The following is a 26,938-nucleotide window of genomic DNA, read 5'->3' on the forward strand; positions in this document are numbered from 1 at the left end:
TGAGACCTACAGGCAGCGATTCCGTTCACTGGAAGTCAGGCTTGATGAGAACCCTAAGGAGTTGTATGCTCGACTTAAAGATCTGTACGGGAAATGGATTCAGCCAAAAGGTAAAACGAACCAAGAAATTGGTGAAATAATCATCCTTGAACAATATTTGAGAATGTTGTCCTCTGAGCTACAGGTTTGGATTCGAGAGCACAACCCGTCTTCTGCAGCGAAGGCAGCTGAGCTGGCAGAAGTATTTGTAGCTGCCAGGAGGAAAGGGCAACCTTGGGCCTGTAATGCAAATAAAATGCCAAAGGAAGGCCCCAAATCAGCCCAGATGTATCATCAAAGGCCATTTTCAGCAGATAAAACTCCTGTGGGTGAGAACCAGTTTGCTGGTAGACCATTAAAAAATTCAAAAAAGATCATTTGTTACCTCTGTGGGTTAGAGGGCCACACAAAGCCAATGTGCCCAAAAACCTCAGCTAAGATGGTTCATATGTGTTTCATGCCACGTTCACATGCTGAACATGGGCTCCAGTGTGACCAGACTGTTAAAATGATAAAAATTGAAGCTAATGGAACAACTTTAAGAGCTTTACTGGATTCGGGCAGTTCACGTACACTGATACACAGAGATTTTGTGCCCCCCAATATTGTCCGTGTCAGTGATACCATCCCCATTTGTTGTGTGCACGGAGATGAGAAGATGTACTCAACAGCTGACATGTACATTAAGGTGAATGGACAGACTTACCTTCTAAATGTTGGGGTGGTTGATAACCTGCCTTATTCAGCTATTCTGGGACGAGATTTTCCAGTGCTTTTTGATTTGTTGGAGTTAGACCAGAATCATCAATGCAATGTGGCTGTTACTAGAGCTCAAGCTCAAAAATCTAGTGAAACCTCAGAAGTTTTCAGTGCCTTGCCATTTTTTAATGAGGAATGGGAAGTTGCACCTGGGAAGCCTCGGAAAAGTCGCAGACAGAGGAGACAGGAGAAGTTCCAGCATACTATAGTACACCCAGAAATGCATACTGACCCAGACTTGCCTTTGGGACTTCAAATTCCTGGCAATATAATAGAGTTGCAAAAAACTGATCCTAGTTTAGCTTCCTGTTTTCAGCGAGCGATAGACAAGGACCAAGTAGAGGAGGCAGGCATTAACAAAAGTGACTATGTCTTGCAAAATGGCATACTTTACCATCAGATGGGCTCACTTCTGAAGCTAGTGGTCCCCCAAGAAGTTAGAGAAACCGTGCTTAATTTGGGACACTCTATTCCCTGGTCTGGCCACCTTGGTAAGCACAAAACCACAGCTCATATTAAACAACATTTTTTCTGGCCTGGCCTCCATAGAGATGTAGCCTACTTCTGTAAGAGCTGTCCTCAGTGCCAGATGACATCCTCCAAAGCTCCCCTCCAACCACTGCCTATTATTGGTACCCCATTTGAGCGCCTCGGAATGGATATTGTTGGACCCGTTGAGAAGAGTAAGTCAGGGAATCGCTATATGCTTGTAATCACTGATTATGCAACTAAATATCCAGAGGTCTTCCCACTGAAATCCATCAAGGCAAAATCAGTAGCTTTCTGCCTTGTACAGCTCTTCGCAAGAGTAGGGTTCCCACAGGAAATACTGACTGATCAGGGGAGTAACTTTATGTCCAACTTACTAAAACAGGTGTACAAGCTGCTGGGCATTAGAAGCCTGAGAACCACCCCATACCATCCTCAGACTGATGGGCTAACAGAACGGTTCAATCAGACTCTGAAGCAGATGTTCCAGAAGGTGGTAGATAAGAATGGTGCTGATTGGGATCAGTGGCTTCCTTATCTTCTCTTTGCCTACAGGGAAGTGCCACAAGCCTCCACTGGTTTCTCTCCTTTTGAACTTTTGTATGGGTATGAGGTACAAGGACCTCTAGCCCTGTTAAGAAACATCTGGGAGGGAGGCAAGGAAAAGATGGACTCTGTTAACATTGTTTCCTATGTTGTGCAGATGAGGGAGCGACTGCAGAAAATGAGTGAGCTTGCTCAGTCAAATATGACCAAAATCCAGCAGAAGCAGAAGTTTTGGTATGACCGAGCAGCTCGTCAGAGGTCTTTTAGTCCTGGACAAAAGGTGTTGGTGCTCCTCCCCACTGACAACAACAAGCTATTGGCTAAGTGGCAAGGGCCCTTTGAGGTTCAGAAGAAATTGGGGTCCACTACTTACCAAGTGTTCATCCCTGGAAAGCCACGCTCCAGCAGGGTTCTGCACATAAATCTTTTGAAGGAATGGGCGCAGCGCCCTGAAAAGACAGCAGAGGTGATGCTCATAAGGGGTGTGCCAGAGGAAGAAGAGGTCGGTGAGCAATACTTGCCTTCTGCTGATGTGGTAGATTTTGACCTTAGTCATCTGCCAGATGATAAACAGCTTCAGGTGAGGGCTGCATGCAACTCTGAGGTGCTTCAAGTGAATCCTGGCCGAACAGATATTGTTGAGCATGACATTGTCATTAAAGAGGGCGTCTCAGTAAAGCGTTTGAGCTACAGGATCCCTGAACGTCTGCTGATATCCCTGAAGAAGGAAATTGACCTCATGTTGTCCTTGGGGATAATCGAGCCATCAAAGAGTGAGTGGTGTAATCCGGTGGTCCTGGTGCCAAAGAAGGATGAAAGCATGAGGTTCTGTATAGACTTCAGGTACCTAAACTCAATATCACTGTTTGATTCATACCCCACGCCACGCATCGATGATTTGCTGGAACGGCTGGGGAAGGCAAAGTACTTGACCACACTTGACCTGTGCAAGGGATATTGGCAGGTGCCACTCACGGAGCAATCAAAGAAGTTGACTGCCTTTCGAACACCTTGGGGTCTCTTCCAGTTTACAGTGATGCCATTCGGGCTGCACGGGGCTCCAGCAACCTTTCAGAGATTAATGGACCAAGTACTATGTGGTTTCTCAGATTTTGCATCTGCATATCTTGATGATATTGTCATCTACAGCACCACATGGGAGGAACACTTGGAACATCTGCATGCTGTCTTCGATCGTCTTGGCACTGCTGGGTTGACGGTGAACCCCTCTAAGTGTGTTTTTGCCTCTGCTGAGACTGCGTACCTGGGCCATGTGATCGGGAATGGGGTGATCAAGCCTCAGGTCAGTAAGATTCAAGCCATTGAGTCTTGTCCTCTCCCACAGACAAGGAAGCAACTAAGATCCTTTTTGGGCATGGCAGGCTTTTATCGTCGGTTCATACCACGATTCTCCACCAGGGCAGCTCTACTAACAGACTTGACAGGCATCAAGTGTCCTAATCAGATTAACTGGACAGAGGAGGCTATAGCAGCTTTCAAGGACATCAGTCAATCACTGAGTAGTGAACCAGTTTTGTACAGTCCAGACTTTAATGAGCCCTTTTTCCTTCAAACCGATGCATCTCATAGGGGTCTGGGAGCAGTGCTACTTCAAGGTTTGGAAGGAGAACGTCATCCTGTTGCTTATATCAGCCGAAAGCTGTTCCCAAGAGGTTCGATATTCAACAGTGGAAAAGGAGGCCCTTGCCATCAAGTGGGCCCTTGATTCCTTCAGGTACTACCTTCTTGGAAGAGAATTCACCCTGGAGACGGATCACAGTGCACTTCAGTGGATGGAAAAGATGAAAGATAAGAACGGAAGGATCACAAGATGGTACCTTGCTCTGCAACCTTTCCGGTTTGTCATCAAGCACATTCCTGGGAAGAACAACGTTACTGCCGACTTCCTCTCTCGCTGTACCAGCGAGAGTCCTGAAGAGGGGGGGTGTGTGATGGCATCAGCCACACAGGGGTAAATTAGTCCATTTTTCACTTTATTAGTTTGCTCTGCAGTTTTCTTCATTAATATAATTCATTAATCATTTGGTTAAACCTAACACTGATATTGTGAGGCGTGCACATAATAACATTGTGTGGTTTTTCTAAAATGTTTTGTTATATTAATTATGTTTCTCTGTCTTTGAGTTATCTGGGTTTGGGCGGTGGCTGTTTCCTGTCTGGGCAAAAGGCGTGGCTGAGGACTCTGTGAACAAAATGCCTGCTCAGCAGGACCAACCATGGGCTTACCAGGAGCAGGGGTGTTTTTGTTTTAGGTTAGGTTATTCTGTGCTTAGTTAATATTAGTGTGTTTTTGTTTCCCCCCTATTGTGTTCAAATGGTTTGGCCAAATCATTATAAAAGCTATCCTCATGTGTCTTTGTAATTAGGTCAGTTTGTGAGTTAAGTTGTGTCTCATTTAGTTTTGTTTAAGTTTCTGGAAATTACTTTTCGTAGAGTTATATTTAGTTGACCTCTTTTATGGGCCTGCTAAGTATGTTTTTGAATTTTGTTAATTTTGAACTTTTTGAGGGTTAAAATAAAGGAAACCCTTTTTGAAGATATTTTTTGCCTGTGTCCTCTTTGCTTTGGCTGCTTGGTCCCTCACAATGGTCCCTAAGTACCAAATGATCATCATTCAACAGCCACAGCCTACCTGAGTTCTGTTTTCCACAGAGTCCATCCATTTATAACCACAATGTATTTATCTTCTGATGGCTTCATCCAACATCTCAAACTGGCCTCATCAAGTCTCCATTTACCAAAAATGAACCATGAACCAAAATTTCTTAGCAATGTTTCCAGCACCTTGTTGAATTTATACCAACTATAATTAAGGCAGTTCTGAAGGCAAAAGGAGGTCGAAGGTTTGCCTAAAAGTGGCCAGTGATTGTATTATAAAAAAAACAAGTATTAATTCTACAATTATTTTATATAATCACTGAATCACTGAAAGTTTAAAACCTTAAGTTTAAACCCGAGTGGGAGTTAAGGCTTAAAAATTTGACCAAAATGCGTGTCCTGAAAACTGGGATTGGTTCAATTTTTTAACTCACCATTTAAATTCAATGGAGATTTAAAGTTGTGGTAAGGACAGCTGCTGTGACTGAGTGAATGAAGCAGACATACCACAGTAGAGCTATCTGGAAGCTCCATGTCAGCGAATTCAGGTCAGTGAACTGGACCTCTTGTCAATTTGTTCGTGTTGACGCTTTTTTAAAAATATAATTCTGAAAATATCTGATTAATAACGTGGCTTTACTTCTGTGTAGCTACTATAAATGAAGTCTTTGCTACAGTATGTGAGTTACTTAGCAGAAATTAGCAAGCATCTGTGCTCAGGCTAGTGTTAGCTAATGTGCTATATTATTATTATTAGTAGTAGTAGTAGTAATAATAACTTTGTCTAAAAAATAGTAATTTGGTTAAATGTAAATGGCCTGGTCATTTACATTTAATGTCATTCATAACTGTTGTGTCAATTTCATCTATACGACACATTTGTGCCATATAAATATAAGAAAATATGTAGGCCTGCCATGACGCCCCCCCCCCCCCCCCCAAACAAACCAAAAACAAACCAAATTCAATATAAGTTAACATAAACACAAATACACACAGTTATGATGGTAGGCTTATATGGCAGGCTTATATGTAGTCACAAGATGACGACTGCCGCAAAGCAATGGGTGATGTCTAGTTTGTCTAGTTTTAAATTCAATTCAATTCAATTCAATTCAATTTTATTTATATAGCGCCAAATCACAACAAATGTCGCCTCAAGGCGCTTCATAAATGCAGTCTGAGTTGAACCAGATAACTTAGAAATCACTTCTAGTGTGCTGTAAAAGTCAAATTTAACTTATTTCACTGGTTAAAAAAATGGCTCCTAGAACCTTTGAGATAAACGAAAATCTCCTTTAGTTTCCTTACACGTCTGTGCGCCATCAAAACCAGTCACCCGGATAATCACTTTGAACAAACCAAGCCCCTCTGCGTGGAACACTATATCATTACATACGATGACAATAAACAGGATCATGTTATCAGTTATAGAACAAGAGAAGTTACTACTCATAGTTAATTACCTATGTTATATAAATTTGACTTATTTATGGTTAGTTATGAAAATCTGCAAAACTGTAGCCTAGAAGTTTCCCATTTTGCTGGTGGGGATTCAGCGTGTCATCCCTGGTTGCTCCTGCTTTGCAATGCAGGGTTTGCGGGGCTGCTGGGGGGCACCAGCGGTAGAGACACTGTCTGTCCGACTGGGGGCGGCGTTGGACAATCACTTTCTACATGCGTCCCGGCGTGCAACCCTCCTGCCACCCTTCACCACCTACTCCATCCTCACTTGTGGGATCAGCAATTCAGATTGCATGCAAATCCGGGAGCGTCACTGTGGACGTGTGTGTGTGTGTGTCTGTGTGTGTGTGTGTGTGTGTGTGTGAGAGAGTGAGTGAGCGAGAGAGAGAGAGAGAGGAAAAGAGAGGGGGAGAGGAGAGAAGTGTGGTTGCATTCCTGGAGAGAGATCCCTGCCCCTTCCTCCTTCTTCCTCCTAGTTCCTCTCTTCCCTCCTGGTCTCCCAGCCGGCGGCGGCAGAGAGGGATTTTGAACCCGGGCTGCAGATGCGAAGAGCAGGGCTGCATGGTTAAAGCGTAGAGAAGTTGTGGCAAAGGCGGCTGGAGCAACCTTTAGCGCACTCGAGAGAGTTTGGAGTTTGCATTTGGACGCACCGTGCGGTCAAATCCAATCAGAGAAAAGTTTACTTTTCGGGTTACATCCGTGGTCATGGGCTCCCAGCGGACACTCAGGGCCGGCCGGACGGGGCTGCTCCTGGCGGGGCTGCTCGTGGCTGTGTGGCAGCTTTGCGCCGCAAATTGCCCGGAGAAAGAGTTGGAGGACAGAGAAGAGGAAGCCAACATAGTTCTGACCGGTACCGTGGACGAGATAATTAACAAGGACCCGGTGCATAACAACTATTCCTGCAAGGTAGGACTTTTCGTGTGCTTTCCGAAACGACTGCGCCCGAGTGCATGTACACCTGCTGATGGGCTTTAATAATATCTAATAGGCTATCTTTACCCTTGTGTAGATGATGGAAGCCATTACCTTCCAGTTCCAACTCTCTAAAAGGCAGCTTGCCTGAAAAACATTTTACAAACTCATTCATTCAGAAGCATTTGGCAGCGGTTACATGGACAGTGCGAGTGAATCCACATTGCTTTCAGAAATAGATGGATGGTGTTTTTTTCTCTCTCTCCCCTCTTGCCAATTACATAGCCATAAAGCAGGCCTAACCGACCATGTAATCATCCCAAACATGTTGTAGCAGGAAACCTGACAGGTAGCGTGTACTTGATGTCCCCTCATAAATGCTGAAAACATGCAACATGCCATTTCCAGTGGATGCAAGGATAACATCGTGAATCTAGTACTTTATAGTTTCTCTGACAATTGGCATTGGCCTAAACTAGGGCTTTGTGACTTGTGGATAACAGGTCATATACAAAGATCACACACACACACACACACACACACACACACACACACACACACACACACACACACACAAACAAACAACTTTAAGTCACTGCTATGTATAGTTATTCAGTACATTGTCACCATTCATTAATGAGCAACCTGGAGCTGTAATATTTTCAGCAACATAGAGATATGATCTACAATTAATTGCCTTTATTTAATGATTTATTTAATTTAAATTATAGCCTAAAGCGCTAAAAGGAAAAATTTCAGTCACCCTTCCTTCATCTCCGACTTGTGGTAGACCACTCTATAATCTGTGAAAACTAAACAAGTTTTATTTGGTCAGCTTTCCCGCTGCGCTTTTCCTGCGCCCACTTGCTTCCCGTTTCCCCGTGAATGAATGGAGTAGATTAGAGGCGCACAGCTCTCCTTCTTGAAGCAGAAACCACCACCAAATTCTGAAATGAGACAAGAGAGCACACACGTAAGAAAGGAGTGAGCTTTCCCATGACGTATGAAGCAGCGTTTGCTGCACTTGATGGGCACAGTGCGCACTGGTGCGTGCAGTATCATGGGCAACTTTTCCAGCGGCTGGGCAAATTCTGCATCTGGAAGAGTTGGCTGGGTTTTATGTAAGTTGCAAGAATCTGTTTAGGATTTGAAAATTGGGGTTACAGAAGCATCGGTGCCCTTGGGTGTTTCAGGGAAACCTTGATTATGTTTGAGTTCAAAATTTCCCACATGCACCCCTGTGCGTATGCATAAATGCAAATCTCTCTTTTGTCGTTCTGTAAAGGTCAGAGTTTGGCGTTATTTGAAAGGGAAGTCCAGCGTGAACCGTGAAATTCTCCTGGATGGCGGCAACAAGGTGATGATCGGTGGATTCGGCAACCCCGGGATCTGTGACAATCAGGTGTCCGTGGGCGACACTCGCATATTCTTCCTCAACCCTGCCCCTGACTACATGAGGCCGGAACACAGGAACGAACTTATGCTCAACTCAAGTCTGATGAGGATTACCCTGCGTAACCTGGAGGCTGTGGAGCACTGTGTGGAAGGTAAGCAGCCAGTTTGAAGGGAATAAGATCTGGACTCTACCTTACGTAGTAATTCTTATAATGATAAACACACAGGAGCTCCTGATAAGTTTATCAGTACGTATCCTTGCTGTTTTGTAAGTCAATTTGCTGTGACGGTGTTTCCTTAAAGTGTGTGACATATAAGGAATTTAGTGCAGGATCTATGCTGTGGTTTGAGGGCTCACAGAAGTTGTAAATCACTTAAAGCAGGCAGGATTTCATACTCCTGTGGCTTCTGAAATTCTACAGCCCCAGGCTCAGAGTGTCGAAGTTTCCCTGAACTCCATGAAACAAGGACACCTGAGTCATTGTAGGAGCTGTGTTGCTATGGTGAGGCTCCGGTCTTTCCCAATAAAGCCTTGAGGTGGGTGTGTCTGATAAACACCTTAAGGACAGAAGTTGAGGGATGATCCCCGACCTTTGCACCTTGAAGCTGGGCAGTTTTATTAAGTCTGAGGTGAAACTCTTGAACTCTTACATACACATAATGCATGACGTGGGAGCATTCCGGAGCAATGCACATTCCCACCGCTTAATGGCGGGAGAAAGGGAAAATGACTCTCAGCTCACACGCGTTCTCAAAAAAGTTGGAATAGGTGACGTGTTTTAAATATTGTTGTTTATTCAACTGATTTGCTTCAGCCCACAACAAGCCGATTAAAAACCGTTCCTCTTCGTCCGAGAAGTAATTTGTCAGGCTCTTATGAGATAAACTGTGCAGCCATGACTAATAAATCTCAGCATCTACCATGACTGTAAGACTGCAGCACCCTGTGCCCTCCCCCCCCTCCCCCCCTCCCCCACTCATGCCAGTGAGCTGTGAGCTTGCTGCTGTTTAACTTTTACTGGTGCTTGACAATGCTGGCAGCGGTTCAAAGTTTGACTGTAACACTTACACAAGCCGGGAGCAAAAGAGCGAGGAAATGAATCAGAGCGCGAATCACCTTGCTGAAGGCATTCTGGGGCAATCACTGGTTCCGAGTTGCGGGGGTCTATATTCTGGGTACTTTCCTCTAAGCAGTTCTGGGTGGCAGGATGTTCCAGTGGATGGAGCTTGTTTGCAGTGTTAAGTTGCATTTGGCACTCACATAAAACTTCTTCTGTTTGTCTGTCTAGGCACGAAACACTGCACTGCTAACCTTTTTTATTCAGCCCCCTTTTCTTCTCTTCGGACTCCTGTTGTGGAAAGGGGAGTTTCTTGGCTCTGACAAACTGTCTAGAATGTGCCCTTTTTGTTACGGGGCTTTGTGTTTGAAGAGGGTTTACGTCGCATTACCTGGTTTTCTCATATCGATTTACAGCTGAAGGAATAGCAGTAAGGAAATACTAGTCATTATGAAAAAGTCGGTTTATTAAGCACTTTGCTGGGAAGCTTCTGGAGCTTCTTATGCAATGATCATCCTGTAAGTAACAGCCTGCAGGACAACTGTCAGGTGCAGCCCCGCCGTGAAATCTTTATTTTGTTTTCGGGCCCTGATAATTAGCTTGAATGCCTTCATCCAGAAGAGAATGAGCTGTGAGGCTTGTTCCAGTGAAGGGTTTTAATTAAGAGAGTCAAGTCAGATCCCATCCATTCTTATGCAGCCAGTACCCCCGGAGACTGTGGGATGTTAGCACAGCGGGACAAGACTGTACCTGCCGCAGCAACTCATTGTACCCTCCTCTGCTCTCTCCTCATTCTTGACATTTTCGATAGCTAGGATAGACTCAGGAATGCCTGGCAGAGTGCTGGGTGGGGAGGTGCATTGTCTGAGGCGGAAGAAAAAAGGCTTTGTGTGTGCTCCTTGCCACCAGAGTTTTTTTTTTCTTTTTGGACACAGTCATAAAAGAAATAGGATGAGTGATGTAGAATGAAGGCAAAACAGAGGATTATTATTTTTCTTCCTTGTTGTTGTTGCGCATGTGAGGACGTGGTTTGTGAGGGATGTTTTGTTTGCCGTGGCTTATTCGTTGGATCGGGGCCCCGCGAGAAGATAGATACCCTCAGGCGTTATGTTTCACCGTTTTTCTTCGCACTGGGTGGTGCCACTTTAGTGCCGCTTAGTCCATGCGTGCGCTCACTTGACTGCAGGCTCTAATACAAGATTTAGCAAACATTTGCAATGTCAGTTATGTCTTAAAACGCTGTCCGCCACATTTAAGATGAATAAGCAAGGCCTTCTCGGTGTTCTTTTGTGCCCCGCTTTTGTATGTTGAGGTCTTATTGCCACCTACCGAAGCCCTTGCAGGCATTTCTGTTACTTAAAGGAAGGAACTGAAAATCCAGCTCTTTAATACAAATGCAGCTCCTCTCCCACATAGTTGAATTTGCACCCTGTCAGGGCAGATAAGCAGAAGGCCCTAAGGACACGCAGAATGTCTTCCTCTGTTCAACTCTCTAGCTACCAGTTAAATGTTAGCCCTGTCATTTGTGCTGTGCAGAGAGTTGACAGATAGTGTGTCAAGCAGGATCCAGCAGTCATTTGCTGTGTCTTTGGAAACAAATTGAGTTGTGGATTGCAAGAGGGGATAAAGAAGGCAATTTTAGGGGTGAACTGAACTCTTTCTCCAGATATTGTGAAGAGTTTAGAAGATAAAAATAAATAAATGCCTGTGCTGTATGCGCGCCCCCCCCCCCCCCCCCCCCCCCCCCACACACGTAATGACGTAACAAAAACAGAAGGCAAACTGAAGACAAAAGTGTTTGGCGGAGGGGGGGGGGGGGGGATGTTGGAAGAGAGGAAGCTGCTTGATGGAGAAGTGTTGAGTATGCAGGGAGATTGTATCTGTCTTGCTCTGTTTATCAGCTGCTTTTGTTTCAGCTCTTGATGACTTGATGCCAAAGTCTTTCCCTTAAGGCCCTGACAAAGACAAAGAGCTGTTTCTTCCTTCTGTCTTGATCTTTTCCTCTCTCTCCTCCCCCCTCCCGTCTTCTTTATTTTGTTTCTCTCTTTAGGGGAGGGGGAACGAGCCAGTCAGAACTCAGCGCATAGTCATGCAACAGCTGCATCAAAGATCATTTCTTTGCCCTTTTGTGTTGCATCTATTTCAATCCATAATGCTGACTGTGTGCATGCTGTCCTTCTGGGGTGATAATGAGCAGCATTTTACCACTCAACTTCCTACTGATGCTTTATGATCTGTGTGTACAGCAATCCAGAGGCTTGCAGGTTAGCCGGGCTTGTTGAGAACATGATGGGGGTTCTGGTGTGCCAGCAGGTGGTCTTGCTTAATGATGGTCGAGCAGACAGTCTTGCGGGGTGGGTGGGATGTGGGATGACTGTTTAAGCCCCCCCCCCCCCCCCCCCTTCTCCTCAAGGGGCTGCTTGGAGTGAATGAAGCTGGGTCTTGCGGAAAGCTTTTTTTCCCTCCACTGTTTGTGCAAGGAGGAGGCTTGGAATGGACTGGAATTCCTAACCTGGCTGCCCTCTCCCTCCTTCTTTATTGATATGTGAGGAGATAATGATGAAATGGGGAGGAGTGAACATTTCAGTTTTTACCTGCAGCTCTTCATAACGCACATGCCAATCATATGGATCCCCAGAAGAGTTAAAGACTTTCCAAAAAAGGACCAGTCATTTCGCTCAATCAGTTAATCAGTTACTAAAGGCCGTGGAAAATACTCATGCTTCAGCAGCTCAGGTTTTCAGGAATTTTACAGCATTTTATGTGAGGTTCAAGTCCTAATTATGTTAAATTTTGACACTACATGTTGTGTACACAGGATCCTCTTGCATTAAATGACTTCTGTGAGTTTTCCCTGAAGGTTCATTTCACTTCAGGTGTAATAATTGCCTCTAAGCTTAGTGGAGTCTGCCTTTAGTTCTGGTAAAAAGGCCAGTCTCTGCTATTAAACACTCTGGGAAAACTTGCACCAAGTTTGCTGCCTTATAATTAAAATATTAGGCTCCGTTTCCACCTGTTCCTGTGCAAGGAACTGTACGGGTAGATTAAAACATCACAGTTGCACAGTGAAACATGACAACCTACCAGTTTCCCAGGTAGAAAAACATATGGCTTATGGGTAATTCCAAAGGGGGAGATGGAATTTATTTCGTTGTAAAGTGTGTGAGAACACTACACAGCCGCACCCAGATGACTGAACTAAAGCACCAGGGTCTTTACCCAGTCCATGTCTACACAAGCAGCCTTTTGTCTTCAGGGAGTCATGGGAAGTCAAAAAGAGTGACTTTGAGGATTGGATTTTTCTCAGGGGCCTTGAATGGATTAGGCTAAGAGTGAGACTTCATTCGTTTGCTGTAGAGTTTTTCCACAAAGGTGTACCCTTGATAAATCTGTGTACCCTGTGTCGCTTATGTCAAAGCATTTATGCAGTGAAGTGAACTGAATTGGGCAAATGGAAAAGGCTAGATGGATGGCTTTGATGAAATAAGCAACAAAGGCAAGGAGGGAGTGACAAGACCAGTGGACCTGTGTGCCATCTAGCCCAGAGTCTCCGGAGTTATTGCGCATTTTACATTTTAATTAAAAATGCAGGAGTGGAGTGCCTGCTTGGCATAGCGATAAAGGGGGCTGAAAATGAAAAAGCCATGAAAGACGGGAGCGAGCAAAGGAGGAACGGACCACTTAACCGCAGTCTGCTCATCTTGGCTTGTTTCCCGGCTCAAAGCAGGAGTGTATCACTCCGCTGCTGATTAGAATCACAGATGGCAGTATGTGATAGCGATAGTAAGCAAAAACACCTACATGTAGTGACATGCCTGTCACTACCTGTGAGATGTTGACACACTCAAAGAGTACACGCAGACATACTGTGTAACATCAGGGCTGTACTGATATACTACGTTTTGTGTAAAAAAGCCGTCAGAGCCTGGCTTCATGCAACAACACGCGATTGCATCTTCTGATATGTAAAGTTCGTCATCTTTCTTTAATTGTGACAAAGAGAAAGACATTTAAAAGATCTCAGCACTCGATGTAGGACTTCATTCCAGTCACGGCTGTCTTCGGCTAAATACAACATGATCAAATGATTTAGTAAGTCTTTTGATAGTAAAGATGACGGTTTTTACCATACAGCGATTGTTTTAAGGCTAATGGAACTGAAAAGGAGATGTAAAGTTAGCTCATGTCAAAGTCCCAGTTAAGCTCTTCTTTAGTCCAGGACCAGGCAAGTGAAATTGACTCTGGAGGTTCTGAGCAGGGTCTTGGATGTACAGTGACCCGGAAACTTTTCTCTTCTGTCCTCAACATAAAGAGTTCAGAGCAGCAGTCTGCATGAGATCTGGGCTCCCTCCAAGGAACTGGATCCGTGACAAAATTCTTGCTACCAAGGCCACATTTCTGGAGCCGGGCAGCTGCTGTGGCAAGTGCTGCTACTTACTGTCATGCCAAAAACATCAGGTTTAAAGAAAAGAGTTTCGGTGAGACACGGGGAGGGAAGGGGGGATAGCAGGAGCCGTAATGTGATTTGTATTTAGGTCAGGTCAGCTGTCACTCCAAAACTTCTTAGATCAAGAAAAACGGAGAAGAAAAAGCTTTTTTTTTAACCCTGTGAATTTTTTTGTTTGAAGCTACAGAGGCTTTGTTTCCTAATGTTTCTTCCAGAGAAAAAGTTTGACATGGAGAGATCTCTGGGGTGAGAAATAAAGCCTTACTTCACTTGTGGCAGATGTACAGAATAAGTGGGGGATTTTTCATTTGACTTACACCACGGCTGGATTAAAGCAGGAAGAAACGAGTTCAGGGTTTAATTAGATTTCGGCCCCTCTGGATGCCTGATGCAGATGCACTGACCCAGTGCTTTTAATTACAACTATCATGCTCCTTGTTGTCTCGTGGCGCACACCTGCTATATACTGTCATCCATATATCTGCCAAGTGCAGCTAGTTTTGTGTTATCTTTGTAGGCTTCTCTGTAGTGCCAAAGCAGCTTCCTGTCTTTGGGGAAACCTCCCTCAACTTTTTGAGGAAGGTTTTTGTGTCTAATCCTATGCATCTCTGAACTGAACACCGACTTCCTTAGGACGATACACTTACAGGAAGCAGGGTAGACTTGACAATATGGGGCCCACTGTTCACAAAACAAATCTTAGGATTTACACAAGCTTTTCCCAGTGTTGTCTTGCTCCTCAGACAACAGTTTAGTCTGCTTTACTTCCTTTCTTCCCCTTCATCCATCTCTCTGTGGAAGGATAGTCAGGGTGAACCCAGGATGAACACCTCTCCTTCCCTTGTGACTTGTCCTTCACAGTTTCCTTCTGTGTTTGCCATCATGTTTATTTTGCTTCCGACTTTCAGTTCGCATCTTCAATCATGTTCTCACTTCTGGATGACGACCTGTACGCGTGTCTGTCTGTCACTGTGTATGTGTGTGTGTGCCTTTGTCATACCTTTGTGGCTGGTTTATACATTTGAGCTTGCTGACCAACCACAATTTGGATTTTATGCCTCTGCTCTTACCTTTAACACATGTTAAAGTATTTTGTTGCCTGATCTCACTCTTCTGTACTCTCACAGTCATCATCTTCCTCCTTCCAGTGTTCCCATATTACTGCACTTCCACCTGTAATTAGACTGGAATCCCATGCCCCATAAAGCTGTCAGTCCTAACAACCTGGTGCCTCTGACCTAATTCTGTATGCTTCTCTCAGCGTGTCTCTCTGCCAGTTTACTCACAAAAAGTCAGTTAAATTATAACCCTGGACAATCAGAAATTGTTTACAGGCGTAGAAAAGTACTATTGCATACGTGTGATAAAAGTTTGCTGTGAGGCCTTCTCTCACATCTGTGAAATTGCCTCAAGCTATGACATTGGAGGCACTAATGGCTGGAACTCAATGCTGTAAGCTGGAAAGAGAAAAACAGGTCTAGAGTCCGAAAGAAGTGAGCTCACCTTTTGTGCATGCACTGGAGTAACCCACTTCTTACTGTTGATGGATGAGTTTCATCGTGCGTAATTTTAGCACCATGTTTTGACAAAAAAAATCAAATAAATACCCACTGCATCGGTGTTGATGTGTTTGAACTTGCTGCTATCAAACACATGAACAGAGTGTTGCTGCATGTATTGATGAAGAAACCTGATACTGGCTGTAGGTAACAATGTCATGATGGATGAGAGATTAGACTTTTCAAGTCAGTGCCATCAAAGATGCTCAAGTTTCCTTTATTTTTACTGAGTTATGGAATTTATGATATGTATTATCTTGACAAACCACTTGAGATTACTCCCCTGAGGAGTAAAACCTCTTGGGACACCCGAACCTCCTCTTTCCTTTTTGCTTTGCCCTTCAGGCTTACAGATTTGTCTGGCTGGAAGAAGGCACCGGTCTGCCCCTGTTGTTTCAGCCAACAATGACAAGGACGTGATGGTTTTCAGAGACATCTGGGAGATATCTGGCAGAGGATGTCTCACTAGCTTAAGCTTGTATCTGTATACACACATTCACATAAACACAGACACAGACTTTACTGTCTCCAAATCCGAATGAAACATAAACATAATCCAGCGCGTTTCTGACCCAGCCTGTGCACTGTGATTATTTTCAACAATTTGTCAAAGAAATGCACGACCAACTATGTCGTGACGTAGTGAGTACACACAGATAAGACGGGTCCACGTGAGTTTTAGGGTTGTTAAAGTTATATGTCTGCATATAAAGGATACACATATAGAAAAAAAGATTTTCAACACTGAAAAGAAAACAACACCAAAATTGACCATATAACTAAGAACATAGTACTTTAAAACCTTTGCAATCCAATAGTAAAACGGGTCTCTCATGTAAATGAAACATTGAATTTCAGTGGGATTGCCTGCATAACTAAAAGTTCTGTAAAATAAAAAATAAATAAATGAATACAGTTCATTTTATTTTTTTATATTGTTTTATTCTGTACAACTATACAACACAATTAGGAGGTTGGACGCGTGAGGAGAATCTTCCCCTGGATAGAAGCAAATATTTAAATGCAAATAAGCATGAAACCTGATTGCAACTGAATGAAATTCTGATTTAATGCAGTTCTTTACTACAGCAGTGTGTGTTAAAGAGAGAAAATGTGACTGGTAATCTAGAACAGAAAGGAAGAAGTGAAGTCCAAGATTAAAGAGCACGAGTGATGGGGAGAGACAGCAGATGGAGAAGGGCAAACAGAACAAGAATGGGAATGAAGGGAAGGGATAAAAAGAACAAATAGTACAGGGAATGCAGAATAGAAGAAGAAAGAAACACAAAGTCAGCTCAAAGTTAGAGCTATTGAACTGCGAAGAAAAGGATGAAGACAGACATTATTGATTAAGTTTCTCAAAGATTTAGCACATACAGCAGAAATTATGGCATTTTAGTCCAAATTTAGCCATTAGGACTATTGGCTGCTGAACACAGCCTTTAACAGATAGCTTCCCTCTGAAATCCCTTAAAACCCATCTTAAAAAAATAATAGTTAAGATGCTTACAATATCATCCGCATCGTCTCTTCCACTTCTACTGCTACCACTTTGTTAGCTGTTCTTGAACCCACACAAAAAAAGAAGAAGCCTTGAAGTCATTGCCAAGAGGCAGCTCTTGGCGTTTTCCAGCAGAAGCATAGTGCCTGAGAGAGGCTTGGCCTGAGGTAACAAGTTCTATCACAGACTGCAAGTTGTTGCCAGAAGTATGCCCGGATCAGCCTCTCCAAATCTCTCCTTGTTGTCACTCTGAAGCCCCTTGTGCTGGATAACCCAGCCATTTTTTAATGTCCCTAGATCGTGACCATGAGAGCTAGAGAACATACTACAAAAAAAGTTTGTAAAGCCATCTTTCTCAGTGATGATTTTCCTCCTCTGTGAGTGGGTAGAGGCATGCTCTGGAAGAGCACTTGAAACAGACATGTTCGAGAGGGCTCTTAGAGAAATATATTAGCATTGAGATGGATGGAGGCGTTGAGTGCGGCGAGTTTGGGTTTGCGGTGTTCTAGTCTTCAGCAGGCTACGTGGCCAGCTTGGACAAGTTGTCAGAAAGAGGACTGTCTGTAAATCACACTTTCCTTTTTAGGCTGTGCTCCACAGGACAAACATCTACCTGCCTGCAGTGTTCAGTGCAATGTTTTTTTTTTGTGAATGACAAAAACTGTGAATTCTTACAGCCAGATATTAGTTCTGTCAAGATCAAAGAGTTAAAAGCTGCCTAAAAAATCATTAGGAGGAAGCTGGGATGGATGGTTAGGCAGGTAAAGCACAAGATTGTCCCTAGCTAAAAGACAAAGTCTTCACCAGCTGATAACTGATTGGTCTGGTTGTATATCAGGTTGCATTTCAGCAAATGTGTTCCATTACTTGTAGTTCACATGGACCGTTTACCTACATGGAACCAAAGTGTAGTCATATGTTATATGTCATAGCTACTCAGACTACAGACACAAACCAGAAAGCCTATCTCTTGTCTAAAGATTTCAGAATGTAATGCACATGTAAAACAATAAAAATTGCTCTGCAGGAAGGGAAATGGTTGTGACCCAAATTCAAGCAACATGTAACCGAACAGCTTTCTAAAGTATAGTTGTTGTAGTTGGGATATTTACTCCCCTGCACTCACAGAGTCCTTGCTGCAGGATTCGGTTAGCTCCTGCTATAGTATAAAGATTAAAAAAAAAAGTGGAGCATCTGGTTATAGTAAGGTAAATACATTTGTATAGCACCTTTCAGCAACAAGACAAGGGTGCTACATGAGACATAAAAGGCATTGATTGTTGAGGGATACAGAGGAACATATAATACAATAAGGAGAAATTGAAAATACTTCATCAGTGCAGCATTGCTCATCAGGAACAGGACAAGTTTGAGCCTGTGAGCTCAGTGTATTCAGCAAATGAGAAGATATAAAACGCCATGTCTTTTACTGGCTGCCTTAAATCTTGTGCTTTATCTTCAGTCAATATTAAATTAAGTCCTTTAATTGCTGTTTAACTGCGTAGTGCTTTATGTGCAGGTTCAGGTAATTTTGCCAACACAGTATTCTCCTTCCTCATCTGCACATCAGCGACCTTGATCTAGCACTTGATACAAAGTTCCCACTGGAATTTCCCTGAGGTCCTTTTTAACTGGTTAACTTCCAGGGTCTTGTTTCGGCTCAGAACAGGCTCAGAGCATTGTAGCCTCCACACATCCTGTTCCATTTAAACAAGGGAAGAGTTAAAGGCATCAGGTCATCCTCCAGTTAACCTTTACCTGAGGCCAAAAGGGACTTTGAATTGGTTATGGGATGAGAGGTTAAAACAGGGTCAGGCGTCTTCACAGCGCCAATGTGACACATTCCCAGGACGAGCATGAGGCTGAACTCTGCATTGTTTGAACTAAGTGACTGCTGCACAGAGTTTTTTTTGATAAAAATGTCTTCACCTTACTTTATTTATGATGATGTGACATTGAAACTCTTACTTTTAAAGGAAATCTGATCACTTGGCTTCCTGAATGAACTAGACCCAGCTGGCTGTACAGAATGTATATTGCTCTTGCTCTAAAGACCATCCACCCCCTTCCTCTTCTTTTCAGTGCATTATTTGTTCTAAAGCAGTGCATTTGTTGCACACCACTGAAGCCGATCTCTCCCTTTGTCCCTGTATGTGTTTCTGCACGTCTGTCTGTATGTGAGTCACTCTGCTGTTCCCTATCTATGTACCTCTCTCTCTCTCTCTCTCTCTCTCTCTCTCTCTCTCTCTCTCTCTCTCTCTCTCTCTCTCTCTGTGTGTGTCTCTTGGTCTGGCTCTCTCTTCTTCGGTTGGGTCTGTGGTGATTGAATTTGCTGGTTAGGATGCTTCTGGAATCTTGATCAGCTCTAATTTACATCTAGACAATGGTACGAGTTGAGAGGCAATTTCTCTCCTCCTCTTCTTCCTCTGTGTTCCCCTCCTTGAACCTCCTATTCCTCCTTTTTGTCCTCCCTTTCGCTTCTGTGTCTTTGCCAGCGGCCCCCATCCCTCCTCCTTCATTGTGTTTTTCGGAAGATGGGAACTAAAGGACAGAGAGGGAGTCACCTCAGCAGTAGACTAAACTGAATGCTTCTGGAGTTCATCTGGGCTTCTAGAGAACACCGCTCTCCTGATAATGAACTCTACACACTTGTCAGAGCACATACGTGCACAAACACACACACAAACCCCTTCTGTTAGCTTTAAGCAAGCTTTGAACAGCACAGTCAGCCTTATGTTGTACTGTGTGCCCTTAATATCTGAATGATATTATGCATACATGACATGACACCGCACAGTACTGTCAATTAGCATACGCTTCATTTGGCACCAGCTCTGGTGTCATTGTCAGTGATTGCAATTCAAATACTGATCCCCTTTGACAGAATTCACCATCACAAATAACAGGCCACGCTGTGCAGAAGCATAAAGCATCTCCAATTTTGACTAAGTGCTCTAAACTAAAACTGACTTGGCATAATAATTGCTGTTTAGACTAATTTTGTGTAAGCAGACAGCTAGGTGGAGAAGCCTGTCAGGTTGCACTTAGAGGGAAAACTAATCTATACTCCACGTCAGTTTAGTTTATATCTTTAAATATGATTTTGTTCGAACAAAAGTCATGGATACTCTTTTTAGTGTAAGGTGTAAGGGTTGAGATTTGAAATGTAGTTGTTATCTAAAAGTTGCTGAAGTTGTAGCTGTCATTTTAAAGGCCACGCACCCTATTACTCTCTTTTCCAGCTTCATTTTTTCTTCTCGGACTCGACTAGAGTTGCTTTACATTTTCAGTCTGTGTTTATATCATACTGGACTGTGGTGCAGCCCCTTTAGGTCCAATTTATTCCGAAACAAACACGTTAAGCTCCTCTCCCGAGCCAGAGCCCAGGAGTTTCAAACAAAGCATTTAGAAAGTGTTTTAGCTCGCAGAAATTACTTGCACGTATGCTGACCTCAGGATTTGGAGAAAAAAAATGTCCATGTTTAATATAAGCAATCACCCTATTAACAGTACATATGATTAAAAAAAACAAGAAGCAGTTCACAAAGCAGTATATTTTACAGTCATAACATCCATATTTTTTGATTTGTTTACTATCTCATTAGCTACAGGCGAAATATGAGTTTTGTCTCCTGTGTACAGAGAATGGTTTTGAATGTGTTAGTTTGACATAAGAGATGGAAGTCGCTTTAGTCTGTGCTCAGAGAGGAGCCATAGCCTAGAACCGCTCAATCTGTTTCAATGGAGCGATAGAGCTTCTGCTGAACAATTGTGTGCAATATGTTGGGCCAAGTCACAATCGTTCAGCTGGCAATTATCAGTCCTACAACCACCTGTTCACAACGTATTTGCAAATATACACACATGCATACTAATTTACTGCAAAAACGAGTAAGAGTATTTGAGATAGATTACTTTTTTTGCACAGGTGATTTGAGGGAACTAAAGGAAGCTTTGACACAAAGGACGCCTTGCAGCTTCTAAACGCCCGAGGTGTACATGATGTACCGTGTCGTTCATGGTGTCATCTACTTTATCTACCATGAGCTTTTTGATAGTTTGTTACCCTGGAATTGATTGTTTGGTTCCCCATCTCTGAGGCACTGGGTTCGGTTGTCATGTTGATCTCTGTCACTATCTCTATATAACTCTTCATTCTCGCTTACGGCAGCTTAACAGAGTTGCGCTGTTTGCAAGTTAATTATTTCATGGTGTGAATACTCAAGAATGCAGACTACTGATTTTAGCAAAGTCCCTAATGTTATGATCATCGACAGCGTTTCTCTTCTTTACTTTTTAAGTTTTCATATCTAGGCTGTTATAAACGTAGATACCAACAGATTTGCGAATAGCTAATGTCACCCCACCGATAAATCAATTGTGCTCTGTGTAGCAATCAAAAAGACAAAAATAAGACATAAATTAACCACCCCTCCACCGATCCACCCAAACACACCCAAACAAACAAGAAGCACCTGTGCAGTGGCCGATCGTTGATAGCTAATAAGTTCATCTCCTCACTCAACCTGTGAAGTTAGCTGTCGAGAGTCTAAAACAATTTCCAAACAGTTCTGTCTCTACTTGTTAAATACAAATTAAAGTAACAAATGACTTCTGCTGTCACATAATATATCGAACAAAGAAAGTAGGTTTTTTTCAGTGAGTAATAAGAAAGGAGTGATTGATTACATTTTTCAGGACTCCGTTGAATGATTGAATGATTAACTATAGGTGTTATGCACAGCTGTTGGGCCTGTTGAAACTGATACAATGCTCAGGACTCACTTAGCAAATTGCAGCTGAATTCCAAAATAAATGTCTTATGAAGGACTGATATTACTATTCAAAACACTAAGAAAACAGTTTTGGTTTGGTATTTGCTTTATTTGGCTTCAGAATGAGACTTTTCAGCTGCTCATTTTGAAATATTTGGTCCCCAGGATAGAAAGTGATCCATTAAAATTATTGCATCCACCTTACTAATGAACACCAACAGTTGTTCTACATACTTTCCCTGCACAAACAGTTGTTCTACATACTTTCCCTGGTGTAGTTTTGCCTTGGGAGACTCAGGTTCATACTGATTGCACCTGAATTAACAAATGAAGCAATGGCAATGATCATTCTACTTAATTCAGCACAGTATTGTTTTGAAAGGAGGATATATTCCAAATCCTTGCTGCCTTCACCTGATCTTATCACTGTGACATTTATAAAAGAACTGATGCAGTTGAAAATCACAACAAATAGGAAGGGTGGACATGAAATCATGGGGGGGGGCCTGTCTGTCTGCCAAGATATGTTCCTCCAAAGGTTTAAAGTTGGTGGATTACCTGCAGTCAGTCATGGCTGCAGTGTTTTGGATTCGCTCGCTTTAGCCCTGCCATCATTCCTTTGAAGAAGCCGAAATGAGATCCCCCTCCATGCAAATCACTTGGCTGGTTTGAGATGAAGCGCCGACAGTCCTGATAAAGGGCGACGCTCCATCACCTCCACTCTCAGAAAACCGATAGCGTATGAAGTTTATTAAAAAAGTCCCTTTCCCAAGAGCACCCCCTTTCCTCCCCATTTTTAGCTTTAATAGTAGAGATTTTTTTGAGTGTGATGATGCTGAAAGTTTGGTGCAACGCATCATCCTAGTTTTATGTGCAAATGTCTTTACATTATGCGTACATTTACATTTCTGTGTGTATTTGCATACGCGCATGGATGGATTCTTGATATGCAGAATATGAAACCTACTGAGAGCAAACTTTTTAATTTCATTCCTCTCCGCCGCCAGTCTGCCAAATTAAGGGGGATTGAAATGTGTTTTTTTCATCAACAGCAGACTTTAAGACCAAACTGTTATCAGCTTATTCATTTACTGAGCCCTGAAAGGGAGTTTGAGCTCAGCTAGTTAGGGGAGGGATGGGAACTTAATTATTGTGTGTGCGGGTATGGTGAGAGACCAGAGGAATACACACTCAGCGTTGGAGCAGATTGTAAATGATCACCCTCAGGCTACCACCAGAGCTTCTCCTCTTTAGATCTGTGTTGACAAAGGCTCGGAGGCCAGCTTTTGGTAGGGTGTGGAGGCTTGGAGGGGGGGTAGCCTTTGTTGTTGACTTCTTGTCTTTTTGAACTCTCTCCTCCCAACCACCTGTCTCCCATCGTGTCTGATTATCAAAGCTCTAAAGCTGAAAAGAGTGCATGCTTCAGACTTTGAATATCATATTTGCCGTTCTCCCCTTGGGGAACAAAAATAAAGCTTTTTGGTGGGAGGGGTTTGGTGAAATAGCCTGAATCATGGTCATAGACCATCTTAGGGCTACAAACTCAAGTTCACAGAACGAGGAATTGTTGGAAGCAGAAGGGATTAAGGAGAAGGGTTGCTCTAAAGAATCAGGGTATTGTTGCAGCCTGCTCATCAAAGCGCAAAGATTTTTGAAAGAACGAATGGGGCTTTTATGGAGATACACTGCTGACCTCCCGCTCGATCGCACGCACACAGAGAAATATAATTACATTTGAACTAAGCATTTTGCTCCCCTGAACTTTCCCCCACAGTTTTTTCCACAGTTTTCTTCTGCTCCGTGTTTACATCTGACGGAATGCTTATAAATAATTAACAGATTTAATGCGTTAACTCTGAAGTAATGAACTGTAACCCTCTTATCTTTGTGACATTAGCGGTAACAATTTGGTTTCTTTGTTTTCAGAGCCAACTGTTTCCTCAATTTCTCCTGCGCTTTTCTTAGATCGTTTGCCAGTAAAGCATGGTGGGCAGTGTTTCGGTAATTTGATTTGCAGCTTTTAATTCACACGCTGCGCCTGTGCTGATATAACCATTGAGATCCTAAAAAGTCATCAGCCCTGCTATGTTTGTTGAGGATCCACACACACGCACGCACTCAAGCAAACTTTATCCTGCCCATTTCTGTTTAGGCGCGCAGGTTCTTGTGTCTGCAGATTATTCACGGGGATTTCATTCTAAATGAGGTGAAATTATTGCTCTCTGTGAACCGGGTCTTTCAGAAGTCACTGCCAGAGCTTGAGCTACTTTTTATTGTTCTGCTTCCCTTTTGTTGGTGTGCATGGCAGAGTAACCTGACCCTGGATGTGGCAGGCGCTCAGCTGAAAGAAAAAGCCATTTTTAGCAGTGATTTTAAAGTGCATGTGTGTGTATGTGTGTTAATGATTGTCACAGACTTGGTTTAAGGTAGAAAATCTGCATATGTTCTTATTCTGGATTCTTTTTGCAAACACTTGGCTTCCTTATAGATGTTTCATATTGACAAAATGAGAGCCAGACTGATTCTGGATTTTAGAGACCATTGTCGATGATTAGACTAATAAATTTCGACATTAATATATTGGTTGATTGTCTTTGTGTACAATACAGTTAGGCCTATTATGGGTTAACTTTCTTTAAACTATTCCAAACAGCCATTTTTAGTCCAATACTTCCTGCAAAACATAAAAGAAAATCAGCTATTTGAATGAAGCAATCAGATGACGATCACCTCACTGCCTCTAATTTAGCAGGTGAGAGCACAAATGTAACAGGTGGTTATGCTGCTGTAAAACTAGCAACACAAGTTCCTGGATAGCTTGTTAGTTAATTTGCTGTCGCTAATTATACCCGTACCGGTAGCCACATGTTAATTTACAGCAGTGTCTCTCACAGTCATAGTTTACAGTGCAGGACTCACTTTCTACAGCCTCTGAGGAAGAGTTTGCATGCTCCTGTTGTGTAACTCTGAATATTTGTGCTTTCCAGGCCTGGCTTTCTCCCTTGCTGTGAGTGTGTGAAAGTATTTTGTGTGGTCACTCAATAGTGCTGTAAATGCCTGCATGCACAAACACCAACACACTTTGATGTCTTTGACCACAGGTTTATTCAGCATTTGAAGACAGTCAAGTGAGACAGGACTCTGCTGTGTGTGTGTGTGTGTATATGTGCAGGGCTTTGTGTACATGTGCTGCATGTCAATGAGAAATGCACATAAACTCAGCTCCGGGTCCGCTCCTTTCAAACACTCCTACTCGGTTGTCCTTCTCGGTCCTCTCCTGGCCTCCAAGTCATCTGCAAACATCGTTAACATACTTGGTGTGATGACTGTCAGCCTCTCCCAGATGGCAGTGGTGGATGTTTGCGCAGGACTATTATCAGCTTCAGCACACGCTCAGTCATTCAGATCACTTCAGCTGAACAACAGCCAAATTCAAACATCCCAGTTCATTTTTTCATTCCAGATTTATCCTCTCTCTTCAGTCCTTTCCGACTTGGGAGTGTCCTGTTCTGCTCTGTCGCTTGCAGAAGACTGAAGTGTGATGAAAAATTATGGTGAGATGAGTGCTTGTGGGGCAGAGAGGGGCTACATTTGGAGTTTCTCTGATGTTGGGGGAAAGGGAGCGTGTAGCTGGTGGCTGGGGAGAGTGTACTTCTGCTGTTTGGGCAGCCCTTTTGTCTCCTTAATGACCCGGCCACGTAAAGTTAGCTACTCTATTCAGAAGGCATTAAGGGTCATTTTACCTGATGACGGCTGTTTCCCCAGTCACTTGCCTGGGGGAGGGGAGAAGCGTGTGGGAGATTTGTGTCCACTGGGAAACCATGATGCTTTTTGGAGATGGTTGTTTGCCATTTTTGCAACATTTTACTTTGTAGTTAAAGAAAAATTGCTTACACCTCCGTATTTGCTCACTTAATGTGATGATGTTGTACTTTACTGAACATTTGGAGAATTTTCTTTTCACTTGCCTTCCCCCGCTACACAAAGGTCAGAGGTCAGGGTTTAGCTGCGCCACAGAAATCCAGAATTTGGTAGGGATTTATTTCACTTAATCTTGCTGAAATTAATGCTTGAACCTGGATCCTTCTGTTGAATGCCGACGTCGTATAAGTTGCTTCCAAGTTCAGAAGCATACATTGCTGTAGTTCCTGCACAGATTCACTTAAAGCATCTGTTGTTCCACTGTGTCCTTCATCAATCATGCTAAATCAAGTTACAGAGACATTTATAGGACAAAGGGACAGGAATAGGAAAAACTAAGCTTTCTACGTTGTGGCAGAAGCCCAGAAAGACATTACATTTGTTTAAGTGGGCTACTTAGACATTGATTCACCCTCCATAAAATGTCCCAGATACTTTTTGAAGTTACACACATTAAACTAGAAAGCTGAGGTCCAGTCTTGTAAAGACCAGCCAGATTTTTGCCTGTCAAGTAAAATCTCACTGAGAGAGTTGTTTCTTTAGTTGTCTTGTTTAAATTACTGTAGTACGTTGTGTTTTGATGCTATGCAAGTACCAGATGGGCCGCAAAGTCTGAGAACATACAAGTGCAAATGCATGGTTGGCACACTTGTTCATTTTGACATCTCTCAGTTTTTCATTCTCAGACCTCACAAGCATCATGTGAGTCCAGGCAGACTGAGTTTCAGAACTCATCCGTGTCTTCTCTAGTAACATGATCACATGACCGTTCAGATACACTGGGCATGGCTGTGTTAGTCGTGTCAGAGTAAACAGGAAGCAGAGGGTAGGTTTCTCAGTTGTGATTAATCAGGAAAGGACCCGCAGTGACTAATGAAACCCAATCACTTTAGCGATTTTCAGTTTCTACCTGTCAAAAGTGCAAATTGACTGTCTGAGTATCCTCATCGTTGCGGGAGATTTTTCAAAAGGTCGATTTTCATTGACCTAAAACTGCTTTGCATGCTGACTGAAGGCCAAAACAGCGTCAAAAAAAACTTTGTTTAAAAACCGCCCATTTAAGTGTCGACAAGTCCTATTTTATACAAATAAATAAATAAACTGAAATAAAACTGCTTTAACCTGGGTATTTCTGGGGAGCATTTTGTACACCTCACATGGATGTAGTAAGTAAGGCACGATGAGCCTTCTCATTAGCATTCAGATTCCAGCTTGTGGTTAAGTGCTCCACTACCTGCTCCGTGGCTGAGAAATTGGCACTTAGGTAATGAAATGCCCATCGCTGACGGGGGTACTTGATTGTGCTGAGACTGCGAGAGGGGGGCCAAGTGAGAGGGGAATGGGAACTAGCGCAGGGGGGCAGAGCTGGGGATGAGCCCAAGTGAACATTAAGCACACAGCAGAGAGTTGGAGGAGAATAAGTTGCGAGGCTGCTGCTGCTGCTGGCACAGATA

The 26,938-nt window shown here is 43.2% G+C and overlaps 1 protein-coding gene across 8 annotated transcripts in view; it reads left to right on the forward strand.

The window, feature by feature from the left end:
• The first annotated feature begins 6,184 nt into the window (after nt 1-6,184).
• agrn (agrin) overlaps nt 6,185-26,938 on the forward strand; it is a 257,822-nt gene continuing 237,068 nt past the window's right edge. For 4 of the 8 annotated variants that reach the window (XM_085147100.1, XM_085147104.1, XM_085147102.1 and 1 more), the window contains exons 1-2: nt 6,185-6,822; nt 8,114-8,375. In XM_085147100.1, the coding sequence (XP_085003226.1) occupies nt 6,622-6,822; nt 8,114-8,375 (463 nt within the window). In that variant the 5' untranslated portion in view covers nt 6,185-6,621. The remainder of the gene's footprint in view (nt 6,823-8,113; nt 8,376-26,938) is intronic. The other 4 variants (XM_085147106.1, XM_085147101.1, XM_085147107.1 and 1 more) reach the window with 2 other exon arrangements.

This window comes from Neolamprologus multifasciatus, chromosome 20, assembly GCF_963576455.1.
Source record: "Neolamprologus multifasciatus chromosome 20, fNeoMul1.2, whole genome shotgun sequence".
In the NCBI taxonomy this organism is placed as follows: Eukaryota; Metazoa; Chordata; class Actinopteri; order Cichliformes; family Cichlidae; genus Neolamprologus; species Neolamprologus multifasciatus.